This window comes from Coregonus clupeaformis, chromosome 18 (assembly GCF_020615455.1).
Source record: "Coregonus clupeaformis isolate EN_2021a chromosome 18, ASM2061545v1, whole genome shotgun sequence".
In the NCBI taxonomy this organism is placed as follows: Eukaryota; Metazoa; Chordata; class Actinopteri; order Salmoniformes; family Salmonidae; genus Coregonus; species Coregonus clupeaformis.
The window spans coordinates 57259471-57282495 of NC_059209.1; the positions used below are offsets into that span (position 1 = coordinate 57259471).

The 23025-nt window shown below is 43.0% G+C and overlaps 1 protein-coding gene across 2 annotated transcripts in view; it reads right to left on the reverse strand.

Moving 5' to 3' along the window:
- Positions 1–465: 465 nt before the first annotated feature.
- Positions 466–23025, reverse strand: part of glt1d1 (glycosyltransferase 1 domain containing 1) — a 32472-nt gene continuing 9912 nt past the window's right edge. Inside the window, exons 7-12 of one of the 2 annotated variants that reach the window (XM_041863613.2) lie at positions 12560–12658; positions 12323–12372; positions 4256–4299; positions 3614–3734; positions 2961–3059; positions 466–899 (exon numbers count right to left, since the gene is read on the reverse strand). In XM_041863613.2, coding sequence (XP_041719547.1) covers positions 753–899; positions 2961–3059; positions 3614–3734; positions 4256–4299; positions 12323–12372; positions 12560–12658 — 560 coding nt within the window. In that variant the 3' untranslated portion in view covers positions 466–752. Of the gene's footprint in view, positions 900–2960; positions 3060–3613; positions 3735–4255; positions 4300–12322; positions 12373–12559; positions 12689–23025 lie in introns of both variants that reach the window. The other variant, XM_041863612.1, reaches the window with a different exon arrangement.

A 23025-nucleotide genomic window follows, 5' to 3' on the forward strand; every position in this document is an offset into this window, starting at 1 on the left:
AGGATAATTTGTCAAAAAGTCAGTCATCTAAAACAAAGTTTGGAACATCCGTGCTTCACAACGGGTAAATGGAGGTTGGGTTTTGATTTGACAACGTCCATTTGCCCACTAATATGGGGTGAAATGCTGCGGTGAATGCGCTCTATCCAATAGCATAGACATTGAGACAGACCTGCCCAGCAGCTCCGACTTTGTTTACATGAGACTGCACCAAACACCTTAGTTAGATGTAAAATTGCACAACTAAAACATCCTCTGCAAAAACTTTTAAATTAATTACAGATTTCTGCAGTTATATTAGATTCATTCTGGGAATTTTGAGGAAATGTCTCATGGGTACGAACATCATTAACCAAACGCGGAATCAGTCAGGAAACACACCTCCAAGACTGAAATCTTGTTTTTCTAATGAGCAACAGAAAAACACATGCCAATCGGTGTGTTCAGTGGCTCTTTAAGGTAAGGGTTAAGGTTAGGGTAAATGTTAAGGTTAGGTAAGGGTTATGGTTAAGGTTAGGGTAGGGATGTCCCAAGGATCCAGGATTGCACTAACCCAAACTGGATATGGTCAACGCAACTAAATATCAAAATTTGAAGGAGATGTATCTTCTGCTTGGGTAGTTCCATCTGTGTCACTGACTTAGGGCTCTATTCATTTGTATCGATTAATCGTATACAGATTTAATAGAGCCCTTGGTTGTTCCTGAGAGACAGTAGGATTGAGACAGAGGAGCTGGTTAGTCTGCGCAGCCTCAGTGCAGAGTGTCCACCAGCCTCTGGTAGGCCTCCCTCTCATGGTCCAGGCTGTGGTGCTCCTCAACGTAGCGCTTCCCGTTCGTCACCACACGCTCCCGCAGCTCCCCGTCTACCAGCAGCCTCTGAGACACACGCACAAATTCCTGGAGGTGGGGCAAGGACAATCAATGCTTCAGAAGTTACTGAATGAAGCACACATCTGTACTAGTATTTTACCCAAAAATAAACATTCCACTTGTAATTTTATTTATTTATTTAACAAGCCTCTAAGAACCCATTAAAGCAGTGAGTTAATTAGGTGTAACCAACCACAGCAGTGAATGACATGAGGGAATGTTGCTATTCTGACTGGTAAACACTCATTGAATGTGCTCTGCCTTGCTAATTGATGGAGACATCTGTGACCAGTTTCAAATAGGCCCGTGCAATGGCCCTTTGCAACATATTCTGATGGCTGCTGCTTCCTATTTGTTTATGAAGGGAGTGGAACACAAACAGTGTCTGTCTGCTGCTATTTAATGGCCCTGCCACACCAGCTGTCAGGATGAGATGGGGAGAAATATATCAAGCAATTACAAAATGAGTAATGACATTATCCCTGAGCACCGGTGGAAATGTTTGGAGTCCATAAGGTCCTTCTTGGATTCTGGCAGCTTTTTTAGTGGCCTGGGAGGCTGCGACCAGGGATGTAATAACACAGATTCACACAGCCTTTCAGTAAGGGCTCAGGCACAGCAGCCAAGATCTCCTGGAGCAGAGAGCCTTGTGGGTAAACAGAGCTGCAGCCAACGCCAGAGCATCAGGCCGTTTTACTTCACTCAAGTGATGTGATCATATTTGGAGTGCCTCTTCATTTGAGTTGAAGCCATATGAGAGCCATGAATTCCCAGCAAAACCATTAAAAGTCAAGTTCTTCTATATTCAATGGACTCCATCAAAAATATACTACAGTCGTTCTGAAAATGCCATACTGGTTATAGTGCTACAGGCATCCAAGTGCTTGATTTTTTGACAGCTTTTATAGTACATTTCGAACACTCTTGAGGAGTGTTATGTACCGTGTCAAATGAACAAGTCAACACCACAAATTGATGAATGGCCAATAACACATTATCAGCGCTGGGAAAGGCTTGAGCAACATGTAAATTATCCTGTGTGAAAAAGTTGTGTCAGCCAGAGAGTTTCAGTTGAAACAGCAGAAGCTGTTAGCTAGAAGTCATGGTTTAGCTAACCCTGGTCTCTGCAGCAATCTGTGTGAGGTTCCCCCTTGGAGGGATTTCTCCACGCCTCAGCTGAGCACACGTGACACGACCTCCCCTGGAGAGAAGAGGACTGACTTATCTCTTGGCATCATAGCAGCATTACGCTAATGTCGCCCTCCTGCCTGCCACCATACCATGCTGAGGACGTACCCACTGCCGGCTGACACCTACCGCTGCTCTCACATAAAACCTCTCTGAGCAGTTAGTTAAAGTGACCCTCCAAGGACCTCTCGCTTTCTCCACATGCCTGGTTGCTGCCGTGTACCATTATACAGTTCACTGGATACTGTTCACTGGTCTACATTCTCACTAAAGTCTAGGCCCCTAAGACATGTTGAATCCCTTTTTACCTACTTACGCACCACCAAACTATTATGTCATTTTGGGTTGTTATTTTAAGCCTAACAAAAAACTATAGCATAAAGATTGTGTCTAGTACAGTAGGTTAATACTCAGAAACAGCAGACTGTAATAGGGGAAAGACAGCCGCATTCTATGGTCCTTTGTAGCTGAGTTGGTAGAGCATGGCACTTGTAATGCCAGGGTAGTGGGTTTTATTCCAGGGACCACCCATACGTAAAATGTATGCAGCATGACTAAGTTGCTTTGGATAAAATTGTCTGATACTTGGTCCTGTGTAGCTCAGTTGGTAGAGCATGGCGCTTGCAACGCCAGGGTTGTGGGTTCAATTCCCACGGGGGGCCAGTATAAAAAAAACTCACTAACTGTAAGTCGCTCTGGATAAGAGCGTCTGCTAAATGACTAAAATGTAAATGTATATATTATTATTATATTCTTTTAGGTGGGTCTAATACACCTCAGTGGTAGGCTCAGTTATGTTGCTGCTGCTGGTGGCTGTCTTTCTTCTGCATTAGCCTCTTGCACAGTGGAAGTGAAAGTCATCTTACAGCTTTGACTGGTAACCATTGGAAGGGTTCTTACCTTAGGGGATGAGTAGAGCAGACCAGTGACCTCATGTTGCACCACCGCTGTGTTGCCTGGGATGTCACGAGCCACCACCGGTACCTCCAGATCCATTGCCTGAACAACACAATACATGACACAGACACAGCTACATCAAACCCCACACACCTGACTCGGGAACGGCTATTGTTAGCTAGCTGGCATCTTCTAGCCCTTAATTTACTTTACTTGTTGGTATCCCCTTGGGACTTAACTGTCATTAATTCAGGTAATACCTCATCAGAAGGTTCTGGAAGTGAAACATGCTAATCAGTGTTTAAGCCTTCTGTGGATTGTTTTAATCTACAGTGTTTAAAACAGATTAAGAGGATTACACCCAATTCTGGAAAGATAGTATGACAAGCTATTCATTCTCATAATTGCTCTGGTACAGGTCATTTAACACTTTAATCAAATAATACAAATGTTCCCAGGGTGGAATATTGGTGCCTTGAAAGAGCTGCATGTGACACCAACATATTATATTCTGAGCTGAATTAACAATATACATTGTGATAGATTTTGTGGGCGGAGCATGCCAGTGGAAATAATGACAATGATGACTGTAATGATAAAAAGATGATTGCTGACTTTGCCCCATATAGTGATCCCTCACCCCTGAGGATAAGCACCTCTAAAATGGCAGCGGACATCCCCTCGGAGACTGAACTGTTAACCAGGGCAGCTGACCTCCTCATAGCAGCATGGAGCTCCTCTTGGCTCATCTCCTGGGCCAGGTAAACCCCTGCTAACCTGGGAGAAACACAGCAGTAGCAGCACTCTGCGTGACACAGGGCTCACCACGGGGCACACACAGCCGTGAATGACAGGCAGGAGTGACAGGTGCAGGGCATGATGCACGGACCGCTGGCGCCACGGTGCAGTATGATTGACATGACATGCTCTGAAAGTACATGAAGTCCTAACCATAGAGAGACAGGGCTGTTTCCTCACTGTCTGAAACCACATTGACCAAGAGGTGAAGCCCTTTGGTTAATATCTCTCAGAACTGAGCCATGCCTCTGTCAGGGGGTGGAAAGATAACAAGCTAGACTACATCTTTTTAATTTACATTCTGCTAACACTACTGAAGACATAAGCAAAGTTTGTTTACATGCTTTCTTGGGCCACACGGGATAAAGCGTTAGATAAGCCTGGGTGTCTTTGAATTTCTCACATGAGCGGCAGGGTCCATATCAGTTTGGCAGATCTTTAGTCAGCGATAATGTTCTACTAAACTGATAACCATTAAAGAAAAGTTTGAAAGGCTTTACCTTTTACTGATTGCTTCTACTTCTTCAGTAAACACAGGATCAATCTAAGAGAAAAATCAGAGAAAACAAATACTTTAAAATACACTTTTTGACATAACTATCTATTTGGTGGTAAAAACTGTCTATGTTCCACTCAAAGCACGTTAGACTTGATGCTGTTTAACTACACTGAACAAAAATATGAACGCAACAGACAACAATTTCAAAGATTTTGCTGAGTTACAGTTAATAGAAGGAAATCAGTCAATTGAAATAAATAAATAAATGTAGGGGCGTGGATCAGAAAACCAGTCAGTATCTGGTGTAACCACCATTTGCCTCATGCAGCACGACATCTCCTTCGCATAGAGTTGATCAGGCTGTTAATTGTGGCCTGTGGAATGTTGTCCCACTCCTCTTTAATGGCTGTGCGAAGTTGCTGGATATTGGCGGGAACTGGAACACTGTTGTACACGTCGATCCAGAGCATCCCAAACATGCTCAGTGGGTGACATGGCTGGTGAGTATACAGGCCATGGAAGAACTGGGACATTTTCAGCTTCCAGGAATTGTGTACAGATCCTTGCGGAATAGGGCCGTGTATTATCATGCTGAAACATTAGGTGATGGCGGCGGATGAATGTCACGACAGTGGGCCTCAGTATCTCATCACGGTATTACATTTACATTTTAGTCATTTAGCATACGCTCTTATCCAGAGCGACTTACAGTTAGTGAATACATATTTTTTTATACTGGCCCCCCATGGGAATCGAACCCACAACCCTGGTGTTGCAAACGCCATGCTCTATCAACTGAGCTACATCCCTGCCGGCCATTCCCTCCCCTACCCTGGACGACGCTGGGCCAATTGTGCGCCGCCCATGAGTCTCCCGGTCGCGGCCGGCTGCGACAGAGCCTGGATTCGAACCAGGATCTCTAGTGGCACAGTTAGCACTGCGATGCAGTGCCTTAGACCACTGCGCCACTCAGGAGCTCGTGCATTCAAAATGCAATTGCGTTCGTTGTCCATAGCTTATGCCTGTCCATACCATAACCCAATGCCACCATGGTGCACTCTGTTCACAACGTTGACATCAGCAAACCGCTCGCCCACGTCTTCCATCTGCCCGGTACAGTTGAAAACCAGGATTAATCTGTGACGAGCACACTTCTCCAGCGTGCCAGTGGCCATCGAAGGTGAACATTTACCCACTGAAGTTGGTTACGACATCGAACTGCAGTCAGGTCAAGACCCTGGTGAGGATGACGAGCACGCAGATGAGCTTCCCTGAGACGGTTTCAGACAGTTTGTGCAGAAATCCTTTGGTTGTGCAAACCCACAGTTTTATCAGCTGTCCAGGTGGCTAGTCTCAGATGATCCCACAGGTGAAGAAGCCGGATGTAGAGGTCCTGGGCTGGCATGGTTACACGTGGTCTGCGGTTGTGAGGCCAGTTGGACATACTGCCAAATTCTCTAAAACAATATTGGAGGCGGCTTAAGGTAGAAACATTTACATACAATTCTCTGGCAACAGCTTTGGTGGACATTCCTGCAGTCAGCATGCCAATTGCATGCTCCCTCTGTGGCTTTGTGTTGTGTGACAAAACTGCACATTTTAGAGTGGCCTTTTAATGTCCCCAGCACAAGGTGCACCTGTGTAATGATCATGCTGTTTAATCAGCTTCTTGATTTGCCACTCCTGTCAGGTGGATGGATTACCTTGGCGAAGGAGAAATGCTCACTAACAGGGATGTAAATAAATTTGTGCACAACATTTTATAGAAATTAGCTTTTTGTGCATATGGAACATTTCTGGGAACTTTTATTTCAGCTCATGAAACATGGGACAAACACTTTACATGTTGTGTTTATATTTTTGTTCAGTATATTTAATGAGCTTGAGCATTCGTTTATATTTCAAGAAAGTATTCATACCCCTTGACTTTTTCCACATTTTGTTGTGTTACAGCCTGAATTTAAAATGGATTACACTTAGATTTTGTGTAAGTGGCCTATTCACAATACCCCATAATGTCAGTGGAATTTTTACAAATTAATACAAAAGATGTAAAGCTGAAATTTTTTGTCATGGCAAGCATAAATATGTTCAGGAGTAAAAATGTGCTTAACATGTCACATAATAAGTTGCATGGACTCACTCTGTGTGCAATAATAGTGTTTAACATGATTTTTGAATGACTACCTCATCTCTGTACCCCACACATACCATCTGTAAGGTCCCTAAGCCGAGCAGTGAATTTCAAACACAGATTAAACCACAAAGACCAGGGAGGTTTTCCAATGCCGCAAAGAAGGGCACATATTGGTAGATGGGTAAAAATAAAGAAAGTAGACATTGAATAGCCCTTTGAGCATGATGAAGTTATTAATTACACTTTAGATGGTGTATCAATACACTTAGTCACTACAAAGATAAAGTCACCTTCCTAACTCAGTTGCTGGAGAGGAAGGAAACCGCTCCGGGATTTCACCATGAGGCCATTGGTGACTTTAAAACAGTTACATAGTTTAATGGCTGTGATAGGAGAAAACTGAGGATGGCGCAACAACATTGTAGTTACTCCACAATATTAACCTAATTGACAGACTGAAAAGAAGGAAGCCTGTACAGAATACAAATATTCCAAAAACATGCATCCTGTTTGCAACAAGGCAATAAAGTAATTCTGCAAAAAAATTTGCAAAGCAATTCATTTTTTTGTCCTGAATACAAAGTGTTATGTGTTGTATTGGACTTGCACATAACATTACTGAGTACCACTCTTCATATTTTCAAGCATAGTGTTGGCTGCATCATGTCATTGGTATGCTTGTAATCAATATGGACTGGGGAGTTTTTCAGGATAAAAAAAGAAACAGAATGGAGCTAAGCACAGGCAAAATCCTAGAGGAAAACCTGGTTCAGTCTGCTTTCCACCAGACACTGGGAGATGAATTCACCTTTCAGCAGGACAATAACCTAAAACACAAGGCCAAATCTCCACTGGAGTTGCTTACCAAGCAGACAGTGAATGTTCCCGAATGGCCGAGTTACAGTTTTGACTTAAATCTGCTTGAAAATCTATGTCAATGATCAACAACCAATTCGACAGAGCTTGCAGATTTTTTAAAAGAATACTGGGCAAATATTGTACAATCTAGGTGTGCAAAGCTCTTGGAGACTTACCCAGAAAGACACAGTTATAAACGCTGCCAAAGGTGACTGTAACATGTACAGTGGGGGAAAAAAGTATTTAGTCAGCCACCAATTGTGCAAGTTCTCCCACTTAAAAAGATGAGAGAGAGAGGCCTGTAATTTTCATCATAGGTACACGTCAACTATGACAGACAAATTGAGAAAAAAAATCCAGAAAATCACATTGTAGGATTTTTAATGAATTTATTTGCAAATTATGGTGGTAAATAAGTTTTTGGTCACCTACAAACAAGCAAGATTTCTGGCTCTCACAGACCTGTAACTTCTTCTTTAAGAGGCTCCTCTGTCCTCCACTCGTTACCTGTATTAATGGCACCTGTTTGAACTTGTTATCAGTATAAAAGACACCTGTCCACAACCTCAAACAGTCACAATCCAAACTCCACTATGGCCAAGACCAAAGAGCTGTCAAAGGACACCAGAAACAAAATTGTAGACCTGCACCAGGCTGGGAAGACTGAATCTGCAATAGGTAAGCAGCTTGGTTTGAAGAAATCAACTGTGGGAGCAATTATTAGGAAATGGAAGACATACAAGACCACTGATAATCTCCCTCGATCTGGGGCTCCACGCAAGATCTCACCCCGTGGGGTCAAAATGATCACAAGAACGGTGAGCAAAAATCCCAGAACCACACGGGGGGACCTAGTGAATGACCTGCAGAGAGCTGGGACCAAAGTAACAAAGCCTACCATCAGTAACACACAATACGCCGCCAGGGACTCAAATCCTGCAGTGCGAGACGTGTCCAGTACATGTCAGTACATGTCCAGGCACGTCTGAAGTTTGCTAGAGTGCATTTGGATGATCCAGAAGAGGATTGGGAGAATGTCATATGGTCAGATGAAACCAAAATATAACTTTTTGGTAAAAACTCAACTCGTCGTGTTTGGAGGACAAAGAATGCTGAGTTGCATCCAAAGAACACCATACCTACTGTGAAGCATGGGGGTGGAAACATCATGCTTTGGGGCTGTTTTTCTGCAAAGGGACCAGGACGACTGATCCATGTAATGGAAAGAATGAATGGGGCCATGTATCGTGAGATTTTGAGTGAAAACCTCCTTCCATCAGCAAGGGCATTGAAGATGAAACGTGGCTGGGTCTTTCAGCATGACAATGATCCCAAACACACCGCCCGGGCAACGAAGGAGTGGCTTCGTAAGAAGCATTTCAAGGTCCTGGAGTGGCCTAGCCAGTCTCCAGATCTCAACCCCATAGAAAATCTTTGGAGGGAGTTGAAAGTCCGTGTTGCCCAGCGACAGCCCCAAAACATCACTGCTCTAGAGGAGATCTGCATGGAGGAATGGGCCAAAATACCAGCAACAGTGTGAAAATCTTGTGAAGACTTACAGAAAACGTTTGACCTGTGTCATTGCCAACAAAGGGTATATAACAAATTATTGAGAAACTTTTGTTATTGACCAAATACTTATTTTCCACCATAATTTGCAAATAAATTCATTAAAAATCCTACAATGTGATTTTCTGGAAAAAAATCTCATTTTGTCTGTCATAGTTGACGTGTACCTATGATGAAAATTACAGGCCTCTCTCATCTTTTTAAGTGGGAGAACTTGCACAATTGGTGGCTGACTAAATACTTTTTTCCCCACTGTATTGACTCAGGGGTGTTTTTATTCTGTACAGGATTGTAACGTATTGACTCCTGAACTTATTTAAGTTTGCCATCCCAAAGGGGTTGAATACTTATTGACTCAATACATTTCAGCTTTTCATTTTTTAATTAAATTTGTAAAAATGTCTAAAAACATTACTCCACTTTGACATTATGCGGTATTGTGTGTAGGCCAGTGACAAAATCTAAATGTAATCCATTTTAAATTCAGGCTGTAAGGGAGTGAACATTATTTATAATAAGGGTTACATGGAGAAAATCAGACCTCTCTGAAATGAAAATTGATGGCCCTCCTTTCAGCAAAATATATTTGACCTAAACCCTCCCTGAACGCTTAAAAAAAAAGAAAAAAGAAAAGTGACCCTACCCTTTACCCCAAATAATAACTAAAACAAAGTGGATTGCAGAGAACATGTCTACCGTTTACCCTCAATTCTTGGATAGACCAGAGCCTTAGATATGCAGTTTTAGAAACTATTCTTCGTCCTGCAAGCATTACATGGCAACGCAGGAAGGGCTGCGGGCCAGAAGGTTGTGGGTTCGCAGACTACTGTGGACAAGAGTAGGGGTGGAACGATCTCCTTTATAGTAAAAGCATTGCATTAACCCATCATCGTATTTGCAATTCCAAGAAAAAAACTCATTTTATAAACATGTCATGCAATTCTACGTCATTTTACATATTAGCAGAATATTTTTTTATACCACAGAAATGACAAGCTAAGAATGGACAGAGAGATAGGGCTGTTCAGCTTATATGTCTCCAATGCCAAATAAGTGTCTTGTTTGCAACGAAACTGTCCCAGTTTGCAAATAATTAAATCTGAGAAGTCATTAGGAATCTGAGCATGGTACTTTCAAAATGTTAGGCATATCTTTCCACCCCAGACAGAGTAGGCCTACCGATGCAGTAACATTTAAGCTTTAACTGCTGGCTACTCTTCTTCTGTGTCTTAACCCAAGTGTTTCCCTAAAAGCGGTCTGGATTTAAACATATTATAAATGTACAGAAAGTGAACAGCTTAATCAATTGATAGTGACCCTCCTCTTCCTGGTAACCATTGTGTACATTTCGATCCATCCCTAACACAACAAAATGTGGAAAAAGTCAAGGGTTGTGAATACTTTCTGAAGGCACTGTATGTAAATGTAATATTTCTGTATTTCAATAAATTTGCAAAATTTTCGAAAAACATGTTTTCACTTTGTCATTATGGGGTATTGTGTGTAGATGGGAAAATTGTGAATAATTCTCAAGGGGTATGAATACTTTCTGAAGTCACTGTACCTCTATGACATAATGACAGCCATGCCTTAATCATGACCATAAGATATACAACAATGTCACAGCTTATCATTTCTAACATGCCCAAATCATTTTCTGAAAATCCTGTATTTTCAGAGATTGGGGTCAGGGTGGGGTGGGTGCCCAATCTGATTAATTGCGCTGTGGGATTTGTGTGCATTAGCTGGCCCACCGCAAAGTCCAAGCATCATAGCAATTTAGGTCAAAGATACAGCACGCAAGTTGGTTTTTCCTTTTTTTTGTTTTATTGTCATGCTTATCACTTTTCAGAATTGAAATGTGATATTTAATGCGCATTTGTGTATCACATGCAAATAATCTTACTTGAGAATACTCAACATCCAGAAACAAAGCTAGGATTTACAAAGATAAAAAAGGGTCAGGGAGACAATGGCATCAGTGATTACTACTCCTTGATATAGTACTGATACAGATATCAATATATGAATAGATTACTGGTAATATAATCGTTTTAACAAACTAGACAGAATAACAGAATCTGTGTGAAATTGTTTGGAGAGAGAGACATACCTTTATATCTTACCCATCAACCTTAAACAACTAGATTATCTTGCATTTAATAATTAGCAATACATCTCCAGCATAGTGTTTATTTAACATAGAACGGATGGATATTTTGTTGCCTTCATATCTTAGCGAACAGAAATACATTTGAGCACAGACACCACTGTGTTTCATTTGATGTCGTCTACATGAATCACTAAAAGACTCTGCTTTCACTGAATCTTCTTATCAAACAACAACACAAACCACAGCAGAGCAGCAATAACATCAGCCTAGACAGTAGTGTGCCCCTGGCCAATTCTACTCAAAGATGCCTTTGAACAACGCAAAAACACAATAGACCTTTTTATGATACTGCTATTTCAGAGAATCAGTTAAACAAAAAAATACAAAAACAACATTATTTGATGGCGTGATTAAAGCTGTCTGTGGGAGGAGGCCCACACAGAATCAATAGGAAAAAACCAAATGGTGGAGAACACACAAGAAGAGAGAGCAGGGGTAAAAGCACCAAGGTGGCCTTTGTCAGCTAAGGTACAGCATCTCTTTGGCAGCCCTTCTCAGAAGATCAATACTCAAGCACAGAAAGTAGACTGCAATCAAATCAGTGGAAAACGTTCATGTTTTAGTGCTAGAGGTGAGAGCACCCTTCTTCCTGCTACTATGCAGTAATGGTGATTTCATCTGGCATTCTGGCTCTACTCTTTTTAACCAGGTTTTATCAACTATCATGCCAATGCAATACAAAGACTTTGAAAAATAGCAACAAATGAATCAAGACAGTGAAAGTGCATTATCAAATCAATACTATTTCATAAGCTGGTCATAATAATTGTAAATGAAATATAACTATTCATATTTTTTAATAAATCAAGCGAACCACTGCCCTCTTAACACACAGTATGTGACAGAGAGAGATCTATCAGCAGCCTAATCCCATGCTGCCCTCTATGACACTGGGGCCCAGTGGTGTGTGACCGTACCCCTGGCAGGGTGGAAACCCCTGGGTGGGCCAGACTATAAACTAGCCCAGCAGATTTCTTGGTGCTGGGGCTTGTCCAGTGGCTGCACTGCAGCAGTACAGTGGGCTGGCTGCTCTGAGAGAACAGGAAGGCAGAGAGTCAGGCGGGTAGGGGCAGCCCAGCACTGAAACTGTAACTCCCCCTGGCTCCTAAGTCTGCAGCTCGCGAGCCGCTCAATGCCGCCCGTTATTCCAGCTAATGCCGGCTAATGCTGTTCTTTGCTACATCCAATTAGAGGAACCTTTGACCTACCTCCGGAGGCAGGTTGCTGGCCGTGCACTGATCTGCTTTAACAGACACATGCAGACAGTAAAGGAGGTAAAAAAGGCTTGACCTCAGCTGTACAATCACCCTGATCCTATTATAGTCACTCACCTTAGGTCCGATGATGATGAGCACTACCAGGGGATTCTCAGTGTGCCACTCTGAAAGAGATCAACCAGAGACAGTGACTGATTTACTTTCCATGTGCTTCTGTGTGGCAATACAAATGTAAAATTAGCTCAAATACAAGATCAGATAATGTAATTGTAGCAGGGCTTGTGTCCAGTGAAAGTCAAGGCAGAGGATGTACTTAGGACACCATATAGGGACTAGGTGGTAATCCTGTACCTGAGAATGCCTCCAGCAGATAGAGAGGATCTTTCACTCTCCTCAGGCCACAGACCAGTAGGAACACATGCAGGTCCTCCACATCCTCCCCACTCACACCTGGGAGCAGACAGATAGGCAGGCAGGTAGCTAGAGCAGTGTATGACACAGACAGACAGCAGTGTATCACAACCCATTATAATTAACAGGGAAACTACCACACAGATAATGACAGCCATTCATCTGCCTAGGTAATGAGGAGGAGACAGCAGTGACTAATGCTCTAACATAACTCTCAGATCACAGCAGAAACATAGACGGAGAACAGAAGCGGTGGTTTATTGAAAAGCATTGGGAAGCTGTACTGTGTGAGTCATACAGACATATCTGTTTCATAGAAATGTGTAATACAGCAGCTGGGAGTCACATGGGTGCATTCCTAAATTGAAATTGACTGACTCAATATCAGACTAACCACATCACTGCTTTTATACTGTATGAATTGAGAGGCAGACAAACTAAATCTGCTCTTTTCTCAGATCATCCACCTTCCATGCTTAATCTCCCCTCCCCCAGATTAGTGAGGTACTGGCTGGCCTGTAGTGGGCCTGGACCTCCATGCCAGTTATAACTGCACCTGACCTGCCAAGCAGATCAAAACACAATCTCCCCAGCTAACCCCTGCCCCTAATAACACACTTTGGCCTACTAGGCACAGCAGTGTGACTCACTGTCAACAGTATGACACTCCTAGTAGCATCACCCACCTGTCATGCAACGTAATAGAAGGGACCAGCAGAGGTGGAAATACTGCTACAGTAAGTATGATCTATAGGATAGTGGAGAGGTTATAGTGGTGTAGTTAGGGGGTTACAGCTGTGTCAAGGTGTAGGTAGGGGGTTACAGCTGTGTCAAGGTGTAGGTAGGGGGTTAAAGCTGTGTCAAGGTGTAGGTAGGGGGTTAAAGCTGTGTCAAGGTGTAGGTAGGGGGTTACAGCTGTGTCAAGGTGTAGGTAGGGGGTTACAGCTGTGTCAAGGTGTAGGTAGGGGGTTACAGCTGTGTCAAGGTGTAGTTAGGGGGTTACAGCTGTGTCAAGGTGTAGGTAGGGGGTTACAGCTGTGTCAAGGTGTAGGTAGGGGGTTACAGCTGTGTCAAGGTGTAGGTAGGGGGTTAAAGCTGTGTCAAGGTGTAGGTAGGGGGTTACAGCTGTGTCAAGGTCTGAACAAATATGGGGGCATGTGGAAAGATTATACCACTTACGGTGCATTCGGAAAATATTCAGACCTCTTCACTTTTTCCACATTTTGTTACGTTAGAGCCTTATTCTAAAATAGATTAAATACATGTTTTTCCTCAAACTACACACAATACCCCATAATCACAAAGCGAAAACATTTAGGCAAATTTATACAAAATTCAAAACAGAAATACCTTATTTACATAAGTATTCAGACCCTTTGCTATGGGACTCAAAATTGAGCTCAGGTGCATCCTGTTTCCATTGATCATCCTTGAGATGTTTCTACAACTTGGAGTCCAACTGTGGTAAATTCAATTGATTGGACATGATTTGGATAGGCACACACCTGTCTATATAACGGTCCCACAGTTGACAGTGCATGTCAGAGCAAAAACCAAGCCATGAGGTCGAAGAAATTGTCCGTAGAGCTCTGAGACAGGATTGTGTCGAGGCACAGATCTGGGGAAGGGTATCAAAACATTTCTGCAGCATTGGAGGTCCCCAAGAACACAGTGGCCTCCATCAAATCAAATTGTATTGGTCACATACACATATTTAGCAGATGTTATTGCGGGTGTAGCGAAATGCTTGTGTTCCTAGCTCCAACAGTGCAGTAGTATCTAACAATTCACAACAATACACAAATCTAAAAAGTAAAAGAATGGAATTAAGAAATATATAAATATTAGGACGAGCAATGTCGGAGTGGCATTGGCTAAAATACAGTAGAATAGAATACAGTATATACATATGAGATGAGTAAAGCAGTATGTAAACATGATTGAAATTACTAGTGTTCCATTATTAAAGTGGCCAGTGATTCCATGTCTATGTATACAGGGCAGCAGCTTCTAAGGCGCAGGGTTGAGTAACTGGGTGGTTGCCGGCTAGTGATGTATATTTAACAGTCTGATGGCCTTGAGATAGAAGCTGTTTTTCAGTCTCTCGGTCCCAGCTTTGATGCACCTGTACTGACCTCGCCTTCTGGATGATAGCGGGGTGAACAGGCCGTGGCTCGGGTGGTTGATGTCCTTGATTATCTTTTTGGCCTTCCTGTGACATCGGGTGCTGTAGGTATCCTGGAGGGCAGGCAGTGTGCCCCCGGTGATGCGTTGGGCAGACCGCACCACCCTCTGGAGAGCCCTGCGGTTGCGGGCAGTGCAGTTGCCGTACCAGGCGGTTATACAGCCCGACAGGATGCTCTCAATTGTGCATCTGTAAAAGTTTCTGAGGGTCTTAGGGGCCAAGCTGAATTTCTTCAGCCTCCTGAGGTTGAAGAGGCGCTGTCACCACACGGTCTTGTGTGGGTGGACCATTTCAGATGGTCAGTGATGTGTACGCAGAGGAAATTCAAGCTTTCCACCTTCTCCACTGCGGTCTCGTTGATGTGGATAGGGGCATGCTCCCTCTGCTTTTCCTGAAGTCCACGATCAGCTCCTTCGTTTTGTTGACGTTCAGAAGAGGTTATTTTCCTGGCACCACTCCATCAGGGCCCTCACCTCCCCCCAGGGTACCAAAACATTTCTGCAGCATTGAAGGTCCCCAAGAATACAGTGGCCTCCATCATTCTTAAATGGAAGAAGTTTGGAACCACCAAGACTCTTGCTAGAGCTGGCCACCCGGCCAAACGGAGCAATCGGGGTAGAAGGGCCTTGGTCAGGGAGGTGACCAAGAACCCGATGGACACTGACAGAGCTCCAGAGTTCCTCTGTCGAGATGGGAGAACCTTCCAAAAGGACAACCATCTCTGCAGCACTCTACCAATCAGGCCTTCATGGTAGAGTGGCCAGACAGAAGCCACTCCTCAGTAAAAAGGCACGACAGCCCGCTTGGAGTTTGCTAAAAGGCACCTAAAGGACTTTCAGACCATGAGAAACAGGATTCTCTGGTCTGATGAAACCAAGATTGAACTCTTTGGCCTGAATGCCAGGCGTCACATCTGGAGGAAACCTGGCACTATCCCTACGGTGCATCATGCTGTTGGGGATGTTTTTCAGCGGCAGGGACTGGGAAAATAGTCAGGATCGAGGGAAAGATGAACGGAGCAAAGTACAGAGAGATCCTTGATGAAAACCTGCTCCAGAGCGCTCAGGGCCTCCGACTGGGGCGAAGGTTCACCTTCCAACAGGACAACGACCCTAAGCACACAGCCAAGACAACGCAGGAGTGGCTTTGGGACAAGTCTCTGAATGTCCTTGAGTGGCCCGACCAGAGCCCGGACTTGAACCCGACCGAACATCTCTGGAGAGACCTGAAAATAGCTGTGCAGCGACGCTCCCCATCCAACCTGACAGTGTTTGAGAGGATCTGCAGAGAAGAATAGGAGAAACTCCCAAAATACAGGTGTGCCAAGCTTGTAGCGTCATACCCAAGAAAACTCAAGGCTGTAATCGCTGCCAAAGGGGCGTCAACAAAGTACTGAGTAAAGGGTCTGAATACTTATGTAAATGTTTTATTTCCATTTTTGTTTTTATAAATTTGCTGACATTTCTAAAAACCTGTTTTTTATTTGTCATTATGTGGTAGTGTGTGTAGATTGATGAGGGGAAAAAAACGATGTAATCAATTTTAGAATAAGGCTGTAAGGTAACAAAATGTGGAAAAAGTCAAGGGCTCTGAATACTTACCCGAATGCACTGTAGCAATTGATGCAGGCACTCAGGATAAAACTAAGAGTGCCCTTACCGGAGACAACCCATAGAAATTCAATTTCTGTGTCACGCTTGAACTCCTTCCAACCTCTAAGAAGAATGGGGGCTTTATAATGATCCTTACCTTAGTTGATGGTTCATGTGCTGTGCACCACTGAGATTTCAACTAATCTTATTTTGGCTGCTTAATATAAGAGCTCAAGGTATACAGTAACAAATACAGACAGCTTCTTGGAATGAAACAGGGGTGATTAAAAGGCCTACAGTTAAGAGATATTGTCGCAATCTGGCCAACCAGCAATTAATGACATAGTTTATGAGTGTGACAACTACAGCAACTAAAAGGGTTGACCATAGGGAAGAAATAACAGGTTGTCAACAAACCAGGACTATGTTAAACCAACATGCAACTGATGCATTAAAGTAACCAGATCCTTCTCACGTTAGGTCAGGCAACAATTCTAACTTAAGAGTCTGTAAATCCACATGAGTCTCTGACATTGTGAAATTGTCATTGACCTAACAGGTGCGGTTAGTACACCCAGAAAATGAGACCGACAGCCATTACACAAAGGAGGATAATATAATGTACTACAGTTGAAGTCGTAAGTTTACATACACCTTAGCCAAATACATTTCAACTCAGTTTTTCACAATTCCTGACATTTAATCCTAGTAAAAATTCCCTGTCTTAGGTCAGTTAGGATCACCACTTTATTTTAAGAATGTGAAATGTCAGAATAATAGTAGAGAGAATGATTTATTTCAGCTTTTATTTATTTCATCACATTCCCAGTCGGTCAGAAGTTTACATACACTCAATTAGTATTTGGTAGCATTGCCTTTAAAATTGATTAACTTGGGTCAAACATGTCGGGTAGCCTTCCACAAGCTTCCCACAATAAGTTTGAATAATGAATTTTGGCCCATTCCTCCTGACAGAGCTGGTGTAACTGAGTCAGGTTTGTAGGCCTCCTTGCTCGCACACGCATTTTCAGTTCTGCGCACACATTTTCTATAGGATTGAGGTCAGGGCTTTGTGATAGCCACTCCAATACCTTGACTTTGTTGTCCTTAAGCCAACTTTGGAAGTATGCTTGGGGTCATTGTCCATTTGGAAGACCCATTTGCGACCAAGCTTTAACTTCCTGACTGATGTCTTGAGATGTTGCTTCAATATATCCACATAATTTTCCCTTCCTCATGATGCCATCTATTTTGTGAAGTGCACCAGTCCCTCCTGCAGCAAAGCACCCCCACAGCATGATGCTGCCACCCCCGTGCTTCACGGTTGGGATGGTGTTCTTCGGCTTGCAAGCTACCCCCTTTTTCCTCCAAACATAACGATGGTCATTATGGCCAAACAGTTCTATTTTTGTTTCATCAGACCAGAGGACATTTCTCCAAAAAGTACGATCTTTGTCCCCATGTGCAGTTGCAAACCGTAGTCTGGATTTTTTAATGGCGGTTTTGGAGCAGTGGCTTCTTCCTTGCTGAGCGTCCTTTCAGGTTATGTCGATATAGGACTTGTTTTACTGTGGATAAAGATACATTTATACCTGTTTCCTCCAGCATCTTCACAAGGTCCTTTGCTGTTGTTCTGGGATTGATTTGCACTTTTCTCACCAAAGTACGTTCATCTCTAGGAGACAGAACGCGTCTCCTTCCTGAGCGGTATGACAGCTGCGTGGTCCCATGGTGTTTATACTTGCGTACTATTGTTTGTACAGATGAACGTGGTACCTTCAGGCGTTTGGAAATTGCTCCCAAGGACGAACCAGACTTGTGGAGATCTACAATTATTTTTCTGAGGTCTTGGCTGATTTCTTTTGATTTTCCCATGATGTCAAGCAAAAAGGCACTTGACTCAAATGATGTCAATTAGCCTATCAGAAGCTTCTAAAGCCATGACATCATTTTCTGGAATTTTCCAAGCTGTTTAAAAGGCACAGTCAACTTAGTGTATGTAAACTTCTGACCCACTGGAATTATGATACAGTGAATTATAAGTGAAATAATCTGTCTGCAAACAATTGTTGGAAAAATTACTTGTGTCATGCACAAAAGCAGATGTCCTAACAGACTTGCCAAAACTATAGTTTGTTAACAAGAAATTTGTGGAGTGGTTGAAAAACAAGTTTTAATGACTCCAACCTAAGTGTATGTAAACTTCCGACTTAACTGTATTATTACCTATGCCTAATTGTCTACAATTGTTTGATTGGCATGGTCAGTAAATTAGACTTAAAAACCTGTATACTTGTCTATAATCAGTGGTGTAAAGTACTTAAGTAAAAATACTTTAAAGTACTACTTAAGTAGTTTTTTGGGTTCTGTACTTTACTATTTATATTTTTGGCAACTTTTACTTCACTACATTGCTGTAGAAAATAATGTACTTTTTACTCCATACATTTTCCCTGACACCCAAAAGTACTCGTTACATTTTGACAGGAAAATGGTCCAATTCACACACTTATCAAGAGAACATCCCTGGTCATCCCTACTACCTCTGATATGGCGGACTCACTAAACACAAATGCTTTGTTTGTAAATTATGTCCGCCAATAAAAAAATAGTGTCATCTGGTTTGCTTAATATAAGGAAGTTGAAATGATTTATACATTTTAGCAATTCCATTTACTTTTGATAATTAAGTATATGTAAAACCAAATACTTTTAGACTTTTACTCAAGTAGTATTTTACTGGGTGACTTTCACTTGTACTTGAGTAAAAGTAAAGATACCTTAATAGAAAATGACTCAAGTATGACAATTGAGTACTTTTTCCACCACTGTCTATGACCTATTCTCTAATTTAGAAAATAATAATAATAATAGCTACCAATCAATTCCTAACATATCTCTACCTCAATTACACATACAATACATACCAACTCCTGACACGGACTCACAAAAAAATATAATCCCACTCATAAGCAAATAAAATTGCTTGCACACACACAGAGCCAGTAAACACGTGACCGTGCTGCAGTGACAGACAGTGAAATCCCTTCCTGCCAGATAAGGCCAAGTCAAGAAGATAAGGCAGACATTTAATACTATTACAGAGCATCTTAAAATGACAGCGCACAGAGTGTGTGACAGTCAGGCCACTGACCCCAGGCCTGCTGGAGCGTAGGGAGGAAGCAAGCAGACTGTTGAATCCCAGCCAAAACCAATACAAAATAAAATAAAAAAACACTGCACTGTTCACAAAGGGGATGATTAAAGACACAAGCAGCACCAAGTGAGGTAGGGATCAGGGCCCTACTGTATCACAGCTTTCATTTATATAAAACAAAGCAGTAAAAAAAGATGTGGCGCATTGGTTACTTTTGTGAGATCAACAAAATCTCCCATCCACCCCATACAGTCTGTGCAGCATAAGACTCTGCAGCAGGGACATTGAAACCTGATACTTCAGCACTCCCTGATTTCCCCTTCCCTCCTCTCTTTACCAACAGCCCTATGGGACCTGGAGGAATACCACAACTCGGAACCTGTTTTTGTGACTTCCTTACCGGCCTTGTGAAATGTTCACAGGTCTATGATGCAATAGAGAAATAATACAATAATGTGTAATTTAAACTGAATTTCCTCCCACCAATTCAGGGGAGGACAAAGGGTGTCAGTTAGGATACAACCTTTTCACGACTTCAGATCTAAATGGAGACAGAGAAAGAATGTCGAAGAGCTGGAAAAAAAGTTCACAGGCCTGTCAAAGCAGGCAAAATAATCCAATACAAACAGAGAAAATAAAACCCTCCGGAGACTTAAAAACAATTCATCTTTCTTCAGGGGAGAAACTGAATTGGACAAATTGTCTGTTGTGCCAGCAGCATTTGTTTTTTGCCTGTCTCCTGTCCCTTGTATCGCAGAAACACTTTTTTGTTCTTCTGCCTTTGATCTTGAGGGGCACTTTGCATAGCTCCCTGTCATTGTTCAGTGTGTGTGTGTTCTGTGGCTCCTGTCAGTACGTCTGGGGACTGCCACATTGTAAAACATACTGAACACAGAGGCTAAATAAGAGCTTCTGAAACACTGCAGCTTTCCAAACATAATTTAAACGGAATTTAGGGCAACCATAGGGAGTTAGACTTGGGACAGATTCAGAAAACCCATTCCCTACAGTGTAAAACCTGCCTTACCTCAGAAGACCCCTGCCTGTACCCGGCCCTCACCGCCCCCTCAACCCCCTGTGATCCACCAGGGCTGTCTGTCACTCACCAGCCTGCTCTCCTTGGCCCTGCACCTGCCTACACCCTCAACCCCACAGTGCACACAGCAGGGGGGCACCACTACTGATACTGAGCCTCTTTGATGGAGCTGCAGCCTCAGGATCCTCCTAACACTACACTCTCTGCCCTTGGAGGTTTCACCACAACCAAAGGGTAATACAGAGACAGAAGCATCTTCAATCAGGCAGCTGGGTTGCCTGGGCCTCATGTTCCACTGAGGTGGTACACTACATGACCAAAAGTATGTGGACACCTGCTCGTCGAACATCTCATTCCAAAATCATGGCATTAATATGGAGTTGGTCTCCCTTTGCTGCTATAACAGCCTCCACTCTTCTGGGAAGGCTTTCCACTAGATGTTGGAACAATGCTGCAGGGACTTGCTTCCATTCAGCCACAAGAGCATTAGTGAGGTCGGGCACTGATGTTGGGCGATTATGCCTGGCTCGCAGTCGGCGTTCCAATTCATCCCAAAGGTGTTCGATGGGGTTGAGGTCAGGGCTCTGTGCAGGCCAGTCAAGTTCTTCCACACCGATTTCGACAAACCATTTCTGTATGGACCTCGCTTTGTGCACGGGGGCATTGTCATGCTGAAACAGGAAAGAGCGTTCCCCAAACACTTGGAAGCACAGAATCGTCTAGAATGTCATTGTATGCTGTAATGTTAAGATTTCCCTTCACTGGAACTAAGGGACCTAGCCCAAACCATGAAAAACACCTCCAGACCAATATTCCTCCTCCATCAAACTTTACAATTGGCAGTATGCATTGGGGCAGGTAGCGTTCTCCTGGCATCCGCCATACCCAAATTCGTCTGTCGGACTGCCAGATGGTGAAAAGTGATTAATCACTCCAGAGAACGCGTTTCCACTGCTCGAGTCCAATGGCGACAAGCTTTACACCACTCCAGCCGATACTTGGCATTGCGCATGGTGATCTTAGGCTTGTGTGAGGCTGCTCGGTCATGGACACCCATTTCATTAAGCTCCCGACAAACAGTTATTGTACTGACGTTGATTCCAGAGGCAGTTTGGAACTCGGTGAGTGTTGCAACCGAGGACAAACTATTTTTACATGCTACACACCTCAGCACTTGGTGGTCCAGTTCTGTGAGCTTGTGTGGCCTACCACTTCGCGGCTGAACCGTTGTTGCTCCTAGATGTTTCCATTTCACAATAACAGCACTTACAGTTGACCGGGGCAGCTCTAGCGATGCAGAAATTTGATGAACTGACTTGTTGGAAAGGTGGTATCCTATGACGGTGCCACGTTGAAAGTCACTGAGCTCCTCAGTAAGGCCATTCTACTGCCAGTGTTTGTCTATGGAGATTGCATGGCTGTGTGCTCGATTGTAACACCTGACAGCAACGGGTGTGGCTGAAATAGCCGAATCAACTAATTTGAAGGGGTGTCCACATACTTTTGTATATATAGTGTATCTTGGAGTGCGCTCCCTGGGCCATGACTCTCGCTTAGATTAACATTCTACCCTCAAAGACCCCCACACACACATTTTGAGCTTAAAAGGGCCTACTCTAACCTACATACAAGAGGAGAGTTTTAGTTATCAGCCATTCTCACTGTGTGTCATGGTGCAATTGCATGGGAGGGCACAACAAGCCTTGTTTGGCAGAACGAACATGCTCTGCTTTACTTTGAGACAAAACAAAAGGAAAGAAAAAAACTGATATTGAAAAGGAAAACATGCAGATGAGAAAGGGTCCCCCACTGTGCCGAAGTGTGTGTGAAGACATGGAGGGGACAAGTTGACAGGATAGGCTAAAGGATTGATCTCTTTCTGACGCTGGAGGCGTTGATTCTGCCAGCACGTTTTGTTGTGTCTGAGAAGAGCCTAGAATTAAAGTTATGAAGACTGAATAATTATTATTCTGGGAGTAGAAATAGGACCTCAGCATGCCAAAGTACAAAAGAGGGAATATAACAACTAATCTGGTAAACAACATGGAAACAAAGGCATCCAACAAGAATCTAATAACAACCACAAGACTGCATGAAAATCAACTCTTTTTCTGACACTGAAAAATATATATATTTTTAAATACTAAAAGGAGCCTACAATTTGTAACTGTTAATTAATTCTGGTTTACATGTTACAAAGTTTTATTAGTTGGATGTACAGGATACACATGGTATACACCGTACCATGTCCAGGTAGGCAGGATATTGCATGCTTTCTCACACACAAACATGCAGAGAAAAACAGCACAGGCAGTCTTTTTCACACCTTTATATTAGAAAGTATTAAACTACAAAGAATCAACAGCTGAGCAGCCACTCTTCTCTCATGTATACTGAATGGGGAAGTGACTGTTGGCAATCAGTATTACTGGCACC